This window comes from Chenopodium quinoa, unplaced genomic scaffold, assembly GCF_001683475.1.
Source record: "Chenopodium quinoa cultivar QQ74 unplaced genomic scaffold, ASM168347v1, whole genome shotgun sequence".
Classification (NCBI taxonomy): Eukaryota; Viridiplantae; Streptophyta; class Magnoliopsida; order Caryophyllales; family Amaranthaceae; genus Chenopodium; species Chenopodium quinoa.
This window is the reverse complement of record NW_018743920.1, coordinates 349,141-360,948: the sequence shown is the minus strand read 5'-3', so window position 1 is coordinate 360,948 and position 11,808 is coordinate 349,141. Positions and strand designations below refer to the sequence as shown.

Here is an 11,808-nt window from a genome sequence, read left to right as displayed (position 1 = left end):
TCACTCATCTTTTTAACAATACAGAGATATAAATCTATTTAGGCGTGTTATGTGGCTTTTATGGCTATACTTGTGACGTCCATGGTGGCTTACATTTTGTTTTTCATTACTTGTTATGAGACTCAAATAGGCAGATGCAGTAAAATGCAATAAACATTATTATATAACAACGATAGCTTAAGTTCAGTTTGGCCTCTAAAAATCTGTTCGTTGTTAGAAAATATTATAACTATATATTAATTAGGCAGTATCACTTGGTAGTTGATAATTTACTAGGGTGGTAGTTGTTAATTTATTGTACTAAAACCTTCCCTATAAATGTTGCTGTAAATGGGTAAATAAAAGAGATACAGAAAATTAAAAACCAAAACTGTCTTTAAATTTTAACATGGTATCAGAGCAGGCTCACGATATGGGATCCTAAATGGCTAAAGTCCATTGGGCCAAAAATAGGTTCATGTGAGGGGGAGTGAAAAAACACTCTACAAATCACATGAAACAAAGTTCAAAAAAAAAAGGGACCTTACATGTGAGGGGGAGTGTTGAAGAATAGACATCCCAAATATCACCACATGTAAGTGTCCCATATTGGTTGAAGAAGAGAGAGTTAATCACTTTATAAGGCTAAGAGACTACTCCTCTTATTGCCATATGGTTTTGGGATGGAACCTCCTTTGGACTTGTGAAGTGGACTCTCTCTCTCTTGACTTGCGGGTGTGGCCCAAACCCGTGTTTAACATTCGCTGACATTTAATGGGAACAAAACTGATCAGTCTGAATTGAATTCCAGCAAAATTACAACACTGGAGGCAGATTTTCGTCTGCTGAGTTTTGCAGAGGGGAGGGTTAACATTAAAAAGATGGGGTAAAGAATGCCTATAACATACCACAAAGATCGCTACACACCTGGGTCCCAAAAAAGAATAAAGGAAAAAGAAAATCTAGCTAGCCATAACAGCCTGATCTGTCAACTGCAGAGCTTGTGTACCTGACATCAACATCTGGGTCTTCACTTAGCTCAATTAAACAAGGCTTAATTAGTTTTCTCAACCACCTGAAAAAAGGAAGTTAGTGTAAGAACTCAACGCATTTCAAAGTAGCTTTGCAGCAAATGACTTGTTGGTGGATTGTTTGGGGATGATGAAAGCAAAATATATGGAAGCACGCACAAATCTTTGGGTTGCTAAAAATATGGGCCTTTATTATTATTTCCCTCTACATCAGAAAGGATAGGAGGCCAGTGAGAAAGTTATCACCAATTAGATAAGCTAACTAGCTATGCTGCTTAGACTTGAAGGAAGATCTTATATAACGCGGAATCAAATAGATGATGTGACTAGCTGACTGCTACATTTACAACAATGACTATCAACCTTGCCATATAATCATGAGCATTTTCAATTCTTAAAATGATTGAGCCTTTTTACCCTCTGCATTGAGGGAGGGGTCGCTGAGGAAGTTGTCATCAACTTGATGAGTCAATCAGCGAATTTGCTCAGACTTGGGAAGAAGGATCATATACAACATGGAATAGCATAATAGGAATATGGAATAGCAAAACAAGATCCCAAAATCAAACTGCGCCGTCCACTGCGTCAATATGGCACAGCATTACGCCATTAACCCTAATTATGTTAGTGAAAGTGAGAAAAGATATACTTTTTAACCTAGCAAACCCAATCCATAAATAAACTGCAATCAGAAAGACCTTTCTGTCCAATGATATACAGCGCATCTAGTAGACTAGTACATAAATACTCAAAAGAGCAAATAATTTTTACTTCTGCTGCCCTTTAGTCCTTGAATATGGAAGTATATTCAAACAACTAACACAACAAATCACACTATATTTAACTGAAAATCTTACAGTACCCTTTCTTCCTGAATGGAAGATAGGGTGAGAAGCAGAAGCCAAACAGAAATTTTAATTACCAAAGAACATTATTTTCCAGAGAAGAAATTACTTACTGATTGATCAACTATGGGAATGAGCGACTGCAACACTTTTGCAACATTAAACTTTATGTTTGGTACCCTGAAGTGTGTAAAATTCAGATTAGCAAACCGTTTGTGCATTGAAAAAAAAAAAAGGCAGTCTGCTAGATAATATTTTAGATAATTAAGAGAGCAGTAAAGCAAGATACCTGTCCTTTGATGCAGTTACAACTACTGGTAACAATTTGGAACATGTAATTTCTGCACCCATGACAGGGCCAAGCAGGGAAATTGCTTGTACAATTGTCATCCGATACAGATAGTGCGGGTTCGTAGCCATGTCTAGAACCTGTTGAAAAATATTACATCACGTCGCTAAGATATTTACAACATACTTGAGTGGTCACAGGTTCACAGTGAATCATATTTCTTTTTATAATATTAGAATACTTCAAGAGACTTTCTATATACATTCCATATTCAAATAAGGTAATTAGAAATTTAGAATAATATATTTTGTCACTCATGGAGTCATGGTATTATACAGAATATCATATAAACATTATAAAATCAAATATAGATCTGCATTTACTTTTTTATAACCTTTTTTTTTTTTTTTTGAAGTCAATTTCCAGGTGCAAATTTAAGAGTGACTTTGTGTGCAGGTTTAACTTCATAACATAATGTTTCCTTCTCTTATCATCTATTTGCAGAGCAGAAAAGATAAGTGCAGGCCAGAGAAAACTCTAGCAATGACATGTAGACATACAGGAAGATAACTAAATGAGAACAGCACTTTAAAACTTAAATTTTCTTCATGAAGTCAAAAGTTAAATGTTATACCAATCAACAGAAAAAAAATAGCACATTTGTGGGATTATGTGTTGCATTGCCCATTCTGGGCCAAATTCTTCAGCAAGGCGCTTAACATTATTTGCTGCAGCATCACGAATTGAATAGACCTGAAAAGCAAATGCCTAATGTTTCAACAAATTGAATAAAAAACAGTATCCACTCCAAGTATCATGCCATTGTATATCAATATAAAGAATTTCAGGGTCCACAATTCCCAATTTGCAAACTATTAAGGAAGCCTTTATCGGCTCATGTGATTTTATACTAGGCATTTGACTTGCATTATGTTGAGCTGTTTACATTTTTTTTTTAAATCAAAAAAAAAAAAAGAAAGAAAGAAAAGAATAAGTCATGTCAATTTTTTTTTTAAAAGGGTGCTAGTTTCACAAACCTTGTCATTCAACCACTGCATGCATAGAGCACCAAGTTTGTTATCGAAGAATCCAACGCCCAACTGACTGGCCAACAAAGGTATGTATTCAATAATGGCCAATCGAACTCTCCAATGTCTATCTTCAGCAAGCTCAACAATTGCTGGGAGTAATGACTGTGATAACAAATCTATTCCAATGACCTGCACTATGAAGCATTGTGAATTAAGTTACAAGAAAATTACGACGCATAAAAAAATCAAGGGAAAAGAAAAGCACACAGCAAAGCAAATGAGTTGAGAGAAAATGGTCTAACCAAATATAGAAACAGAAAAAACAAATAGATATATAAACGCTTTGTACAAACCTGATTCACTTGATCAAGCTTGCTGATTATGTTCAGGCGTACATCAGGAAATTCATCTTTCAGAAGAGAGAGAAAGATGGGAAGAAGCTGCTCAATTGTAGCATCCTGTGACCAGGTACAAGAAGGTCGAGTCAATTGAAGGACAATCAATGGAATTCCTATTGAATAATTAACAATAAAACAGCTCCAAAAAGCTTGCAGAATAAAAGAAAACATAAATTATATGAGGCAGATCTTAGCAACAGAATCCTGGAAGAAAAAAAAGCAAAGGAGATCAACTGAACACCATAGGAAAAACTAATAGCATATTCTCAATTGGCTTCTTTCCAAAGGCACGATCAATTAAGATAACGTATGCACAACTTTCAAGGATGAAAGGGCATTACAGCCACATCGAATTAATGAAATGAAGACAAGTAGAAAACCAATCAAACAGCAATAACCAGCAAACAAAAATTCTACAAAAATTGCCAAATCATTATCTGACTCCCAGACAGCATAAACCTTTTTGTAACAAATACATACCTCACAAATGTATAATCACCCCCTTTGTACAGCACAAATTGTGTCAGACATGAGATTGCGAGTGCACTTACCAAGGTTCATATTACACCTCATATTCAGATTAAGTAATGGATTTTCAATTAGCTAAATTCTGAGCAGATAAACTCATTTTTCTATTGTTTAGTTCATATTCTTCCAAAATTCAATTTGAATCATTTATCCATGTTTGGAACTCCAATGTAAACCTTTTACTTCTATTAGTTAGAACAAGAAAGCTAAATTCCTCTGTAAGAAGCAAATTCCAAATAGGATCCAATGGTCAGTAATTGAATTTCCCTCAATCGAGAGTAAATTGATTTGGAAGAAAGGCAACTAGTAGAGGGGTCAATTAATTCTACGATAACAAATAAATATGGTTAAATCAAATGACAGAATTTTGGTCATGAATTTATCAATTTGATAGATTGATCATGTTTAAGGTAGTTTGCTATTATCCGAATTAGTTTCAACTAGTAGATATGACCTAATTGTTAGGTTTTCTTTGAGTTTATGTTAAAAAATGAATATGGAAATTCCCCAATCTTTATCAGCAATTGTCCTAATAAGAACCCTTCAGTATATGCAGCTATATTTAACTGTGTTTGATTGGGTATGCAGCTATACACAGCTGCTGAGATGCATGTAAATGAGTTTGTATAATCATTGACCTCATCCAAGTTCATATGAAATATTTTTACTCGATATTGTGTTTTCAGATATTTGTTCACTTCTTGCAATTAATGGTGACACGTCATTTACAAAATAATACTTATGTAAAATAATATAGAGCACAAGTAAATTGATTTCTCACCTTTCCTAGAATTGGTGCCATTCCCATTATAACTGAAGCCAGAGCAGAACGAACATGCTGAGAAGAATCTGATGACAACTCCTGCATAGATAAAAGCTTGTACATCAGGAAGCTCAACAACCAATGTATAAGACACACAAGGCAACAACTTCAATTGAATAATATAAAATCATTTAAACGACCTACATTGACATCTATCCAAATATACCTTGACACATGGGAGAATATGCTGAACTGCAAGTTCGGGATTCAAGATACAGCAAAATTTGGTCACTTTCCCAGCAGCAGCTATACGTACTTCTGCTTCATTGTCACGAAGCAGCCGAACATATGCAGGCACCAATTCCGACCTAAACAGGATAATAATAACCAACAAGATATATTGAGGCAAATGATGGACATAAAAAGGATGATAGTAGCAAAATAGTCAATAGATACCTCGTAGGTTCAGGTCCAACTGCTTCACACAGCTCATAAAGTTGATTTGCAACCATATAGCGTACACGCCATGACTTATCCCGATAACATAAATTAATAAAATTGAATCACACATAATAGAAAGAATGACATTTTAACCATTTCACCCTCATAAACATATTTCATCTTAAAAAGAATACCCAATTCATGTAGAATTTGGTGTTTATCTTATGGTCAAAAAGATAAATTCAAGAGACAGATAAAGCAGCATAGATATCTGCAAGATGCTCATTGTGTTTTTTATTGAAAATAATACAGCAATTACAAATATGACATACAATAGGTGTTCATATAGGGTGTACTCAATCATGGTAGTTACTGCTTAAGACGATTTTTAATTAGGACAAACACACATACCAAGGGATAAAAACTTGTGATTTTGTGAAGTCCTCTACTATACAAGTTGACATGAATGTCGAGGCTTTCCCAAAACAATACCATTGAAATACCCTACTGTCCTTATTTAATACCAAGTGTTACTCACTTATGTGTATGTACCTAATATTATGCAATGAAAATCCCGCTAGTACCTAGAGGTGGTACATTTTGGTAATACATTGAAAACACCGGAAGTCAGAATAATTTTTCATCACTATAATCATCATTGAAAACACCGTAAGTCAGAATAATTTTTACTTGTAACCAAACTGGAAAATTATTATCAGCACAAGCTACACAAAAAATTGTCATTACCAATACCAACTACGTCTATTACAACAGCACCAAGTCAAAATTACCATTTTCATCATAGGAGAAAGAAATACACCAAAAGCTCAAACTCTATGACAGACTGCCACTCTAGTTAAGGCTGTAACAGCATAGCTATAGGAAAATTTGTGTCCCTAGATCAGAGATAGATTCGAAACACCTCAGTAATAAGATGGATTACAAGATCACAACAGTGTGGGTAGCACTGTGCAAATTTTATGGGACAACATACACAACTCCAAACTGTATCAATCGACTCGAAACCAATGAGAGCACAGTTTGAAATGTTGAACAGCTGCCAGCCCTGCATGAATGACCCCATAAACCAGCCAGCATCTATAGTTGGGTGGGATGATCAACTATTGCTCGCATTATCATTGCCTCCATATTTCCTTCCTCAATCCACTTCCCACTTTGCCTATGGATAAGTTCCTTTTTACTGTTCCTTTTTTCCTCTATTGATTTTTCTCTCTTTCTCCAGTATTCAAGCTTCTCTGTTCTTTCTTTCATCTACAGAAGTTCAAGTCTAAAATTAGATATATAAAATACAGTTAAACACATTCAACGAAGTATTATCAAGTCAGTTGAACAATAACAAGCTAGGTAGAAGAATATACATCCACCTAATCCCTCAATTCAATTTTCATTGAATGCAATTCCAATACAGAATGCAATGCTTATGTAATTATCGTAAATGAGACCATCAATATGATAAATTAGAATACTCATACAGGTTTTAAGGAACTATAATGCACAACTACTCTCTTACTCTCTATGTGAACATGCTTCAATGTTGGCAACATTTTATTTCGCTCTGGTCTATCCATCAGTCATGGTGGAACTTACTTTTTCCTAGTGGAAAGCAACTTCTAGTTATAGAAATTCATCACTGTACTTGAAAACGGGGCCATTTAACTAGCAACAAAACTGTGATGGAACATGTAGCTCTTTTTTCTTTACCATCTTAGGAAGTATCACGAGAACTTTCATGCATCAAAAAGTGATCTATTACATGAAACTAAACAAAGTTTAACAGTAAACTCCATACACCAACATTCATACTTCTGGTTATGGAAAACAACTAACTTTAGATTGAAGAAGTCTTTATATCATAAAAGCGTTCTCATAATTCATAAATGTCACTTTTACCATCCAACTTATTGTTATTATCTTTTGATTAGCTAGCAATGATGCTAGGATCTTTAAACTCATTAGAAGCTTGTATATACATTAAATCATGATACTAAGTAACAACATATAAGGGTATATCTTTAAACCTGTTAATTTAGTATATAGATTGAGAGTATAGTATAAATAAGCATTGGCTTGTAAATTATGGTTGTTTCCCACATTAAACACTTTGACCTAGATTAACAAGAGAACCTTTCACCCCCTTCAAAAAATTTCCACTATAATCATTAATTGTTTTCAAATAATCTAATCCAATACTCTGTTTTGCTTCCTTTAAAAAGCCAAAGTTCATTGGTAGGCTGACATGGTAAAGCCAAAGTTCTCAGAAAGCAATCCATCATCAATACATTTAAACGAAATCCAATTACTACAATTTTTACTATCACTACAAGAAACAGATCAATGACCTCACAAACATTGTTTTCAAAGATAGGTAGCCTAAATTTTCAACCCAGTCTAAAACATCTTCTACTGCGCTAAGGTGACCAACACCTCCAACTTCATGTTCTCCTTTAAGTCTTCAACCCTTTTCTGTAATCTTTACAATTCTAGGTTTAAAGGTCTAGCAAATGACATATGAAGGGTTTTACCTTAGACCTTAAATGGATTGCTCGCTGCAATGTCATTGCCTCATTGGGTAGAATGTTCACTTTACTTATGAAGGGGGTTGCTAACAGATTGCTCGTTGCTATGTTATTGAGGTGTAGTGACGGTCATATCACATTAAATATTATGGGCTAATAACCACGATTAGACCTTACAGTCTACTTGAGCACTGTTCCAACCAATTAGATCCAGCATGAACCTTGGAGAGCCTAAGCTGAAAGTCAAGGATTAGAATAAAAAACACAAATAACTGTAGTTTTCATAACGACATCATAAGTTGCCTGTACATCTCAAGGAGGCATGTATCAAACTGACTATGTCTGCCCTAGTAGTACGAGCAGTAATTTTTACGAAATTTTAACCTAAGCTACTCCGTATTAGATTTCAAACATGTTTATCAAAACCCATACTTAAAATATAGAGTCCAAATCCATAGTCTCTACTCCCTAGCTATGTTTTCCTATTTTGTCATTCGCTTACATTCATTCAATTCATTTGTGCAACAACAATACCAAATAAAAATTTTGTTACCAAATTTACGCTGCTTGGCAAACTAAGTAATCAAACCTTTAAAGCCCATCATTGAGGTCGTGTACCACTTCAACACATTCACATAATCATAGGAAACCAGTGATGATACTCTGATTTTCACGGCATTTTCACATCACTAACCTAAAATTCATCCTCAAAATCATAGAAACACAGTGATGATCCTCCCAATTTAAAGGCATTTCTGCATCATTAACCTAAAAATCATAGAAAAATAGTGATGATCCTTCCATTTTCACATCACTAACCTAAAATTCATCCTCAAAATCATAGGAAAACGGTGATGATCCTCCTAATTTCACAACATTTTCTTATCACTAACCTAAAAATCATCCTCAAAAGACAATTCCCCAACAATCAATTAATCAATAACACACAAAACCCTAATTCTCACACCTAAAATTCCACAAACAACAAAAATCACAACACAATCAAGGAGACTAAGAACCAAACAACATTACCAAAGTATTGCGAAACTCCTCCTCGAAAGCCTTACGCTCGGCAGCACGAGCCTGAGCAGCAGCAGCCTTAGACTTATTCCGCTCTTCCCTTTGCTGAAGAATCTCAACTTTCTGCGCTTCATCTTTGCGCAGCTGCTCCTCTCTCTGCAACTCTATCTCATGGATATACTCCTTGCGGAGCTCCTTGACTTGCTTAGCATAGTCGCGGCGAAGGAAGGCGAGTTTGGCTTGTGCTTCCTTAGGGTTTTTCGGGGGTTCCCAGCTTCCGATAATGTTGCTGGGTTTGAGGTATACTTGGTTTTGGCTATGCTCTTTGTGATGCGATGGTTTGGCAGTGGTGATGGTGGAGAGAGTGGAGGAATGGCAGAAAATGGTGGTGATGTGGTGGTTGGAGTGCCGGGCTTTGAGTAGCGATGCTGCCATTTTTGGTTGATGTTGGTGGGAGTGTGTCGATCAGTGGCGTCTCCGGGATATCCGAAGTGTGGGTTCAAAACTTCGGAAGTTCAGAATTGTAATTCACAAAGGAATGAAAAATATAAGTTCAAATTATGGATTACAAATAGATTACACATAAGAAAAATGAAAAATTCAACAATTCAAAAGCAAAAGCAAATCAAGTCAATTCAAGTATTCAACAAATTCAGCTCATGGAAAGATCGGCAACTCATATCATTTTTAAGATTCATAAGTCACCAAACATAGTAACATACTAGTTACCAAATTAATCGACGCTAAACAAAAGATTAAAAACCCCATATATTCTGACCTTGTCAATACTTCAAAGGTTCATAATAAACATGCAAATTGAACATATCATTTGGTATTTATATTTTATAAAGCTGGTTAAACACAGAGAACCAAACTACCCAAGAAAATTCTTCACTAGAAGAGATTTGATTTACCACAAGCAACAAAACTCAAACATAATATAGTTCATAATTAGCCAAAGCCAAAAATAGAGCTCCTAATAGGTTTAATGGTAGTAAATAAAAATCATATACCAACAATGACAGAGCAGAATTGAAAATTCAAGTACTTGATCATTCAACATTACATATAATAGAAGTAAAATTTTGATTGGAGAATTATAAAATAACTATCAAGCGTTCATAATTTACCTAATTAACGGTGAAGAAGATAGCCAAAGGTACTACCACCACGAGTCCACAACGCACGACACCAGTTACTGCTACACATACATGATAAATGCAGAATGAATGAATGATAATAAATTCAATAATCAATATCAGTTAAACAGAAAATCAGATAATCAATATCAATTAAACAAAAATTATAGGACTCAAATACTCAACTCAAATAGTCAAATATCCGGTCACAACTTCAGTTTCCAGAGGAAAATTCCCAAAATCGGCTAATCAAAACAAATCTCCAGTTTCTAATCGACTAATCATATTCTAAAAAATCATTTGGGACTTATAAATTATAATGAAGACAATTAGACAAAACTATAACTAAACACAATCAAAAGACTCAAAACCAATCTTCAATTTCTACTTTTCTAGACGAGATTGTTCTGTTTAAGCAAACAAAACGATTATACAGATAGCAAGTAGTTTATTTGAGCACAAATTCCACATAAATTAAGCCAATTAAACTTCAAAACAATCCACATGCACACAAAACTCAGCTAATACTGATTACCCATTAGTAGATAACAAAACCCCATCAACATTCCGAGCAAAAACTGGCACAAAAACACAAATTTAAACAAAAATGACATAATTAAATCATATACAGAAAACCCACATCAAAAATCCCCAAATCGTAAATTAAATTAGGCAATTAGCGAATGAAAATATGAAATTCACTGATGAGTGATGACTGACCTCACTACGACACTACCTCAGCGAAATCGGACCATCGGACTGTCGGTGTCGGAGGACCTGATGGCTGGCTGGTGACGCGTCGGCTGCGGGACAGAGGAACGGTGGAGTGGCGGACAGTCGGGACAGGGTTAGGGTTTTACGATTTGGGAGAATGAGGAAGTGTATGTTCTGTTGTCTTGAGGATTGAGGAAGGCAGGAAGTGAGGATGTAGGATAAAAAGGGAAAAAAAATGTGAGGTACGGGTTTTGAACCCACGATCTCGTGTTTGATGGGAAGTAAAAATAACTACTGGACTGCAACTTTACTTCTTGTCATACATTTCACAAGTATTCTATTTAACCCTTTTTCGGTTTTTATTTTGTTTTTTTAAAAAAAACTTTTCAATTTTTTTCAAAAAATTAGTGAGTTCAATGACCCACATTGGATTCACCCCTGTTCAGTAGAGTATTACATACTACTATAGTTTAATGAACATCAAAACATTACATTGAAGCGTTAAAACAATTTACAGGGAAAGGTAGAGTCAGTAAGAAATACTAAGTGATAAGCAAACAATTTGAGAGGGGAGGGGGAGAATCAAAACTTAGTTGGCTAACAATCTAACTTAGTATTATTCAAACACTATGTTGCATCGAAGTAAGGGAAAAAGGGAAGTAACTTGTTTTTAAGAGGACCCTTAAGGGTGAACAATTAAATGGTTCACAATGAGTGAACAATAAAATGGTTGGCTTAATGGCAAACTCTAAGTTTGTTCATCTTGAGTGGTTGCAAGTTCGATTGTTGCTGCAATTAGTCAGAGGAACAAATTCAATTTTGTTCAAGGGAGCGCGCCGCTGCTTGACACGTGTTGTCAGTTTTAAATATATTCGTTGTAATTTTACAACGGATATATTTTACAAAATACAAATCCAAAAAAAAAAAAAATTACCAACGGCTTTCTTTTTTCCCCTCTATAAATAGACACCCATATTGATATACTTTCTTCAACTTTAAAAATCCATTTTCTTTTCTACTATATTTTTCTCTTCAAAAATCCCCTCACTAATTACCAATATTATTATTATTTTTACCAATATTAATATTATTA

At 34.8% G+C, this 11,808-nt stretch overlaps 1 protein-coding gene and 1 pseudogene across 2 annotated transcripts; both read right to left on the bottom strand.

Moving 5' to 3' along the window:
- Window positions 1-711: 711 nt before the first annotated feature.
- LOC110687748 lies at window positions 712-5,416 on the bottom strand (annotated as a pseudogene).
- Window positions 5,417-5,963: 547 nt separating this feature from the next.
- Window positions 5,964-10,943, bottom strand: LOC110687747 (chromatin assembly factor 1 subunit A-like). 2 transcript variants are annotated; one of them, XM_021864375.1, is made up of 4 exons: window positions 10,722-10,943; window positions 9,993-10,063; window positions 8,875-9,367; window positions 5,964-6,577 (listed from the first exon to the last, which is right to left on the bottom strand). In XM_021864375.1, exons 3-4 carry the CDS (start codon window positions 9,295-9,297, stop codon window positions 6,404-6,406), a joined length of 597 nt encoding a protein of 198 aa, XP_021720067.1. In that variant the 5' UTR covers window positions 9,298-9,367; window positions 9,993-10,063; window positions 10,722-10,943; the 3' UTR covers window positions 5,964-6,403. The 2 variants fall into 2 exon arrangements, with proteins under 2 accessions (XP_021720067.1, XP_021720066.1); XM_021864374.1 differs by having other exon boundaries at window positions 9,993-10,060.
- Window positions 10,944-11,808: the final 865 nt, after the last annotated feature.

Bases quoted from the DNA above. Each gene is read 5' to 3' on its own strand.
- LOC110687747 (XM_021864375.1), bottom strand. From the start codon at position 9,297: ATGGCAGCATCGCTACTCAAAGCCCGGCACTCCAACCACCACATCACC. The intron at 6,578-8,874 runs GTAATGTTGTTT...GAACTTCTGTAG, and splicing joins AGGAGTTTCGCAATACTTTG to ATGAAAGAAAGAACAGAGAA.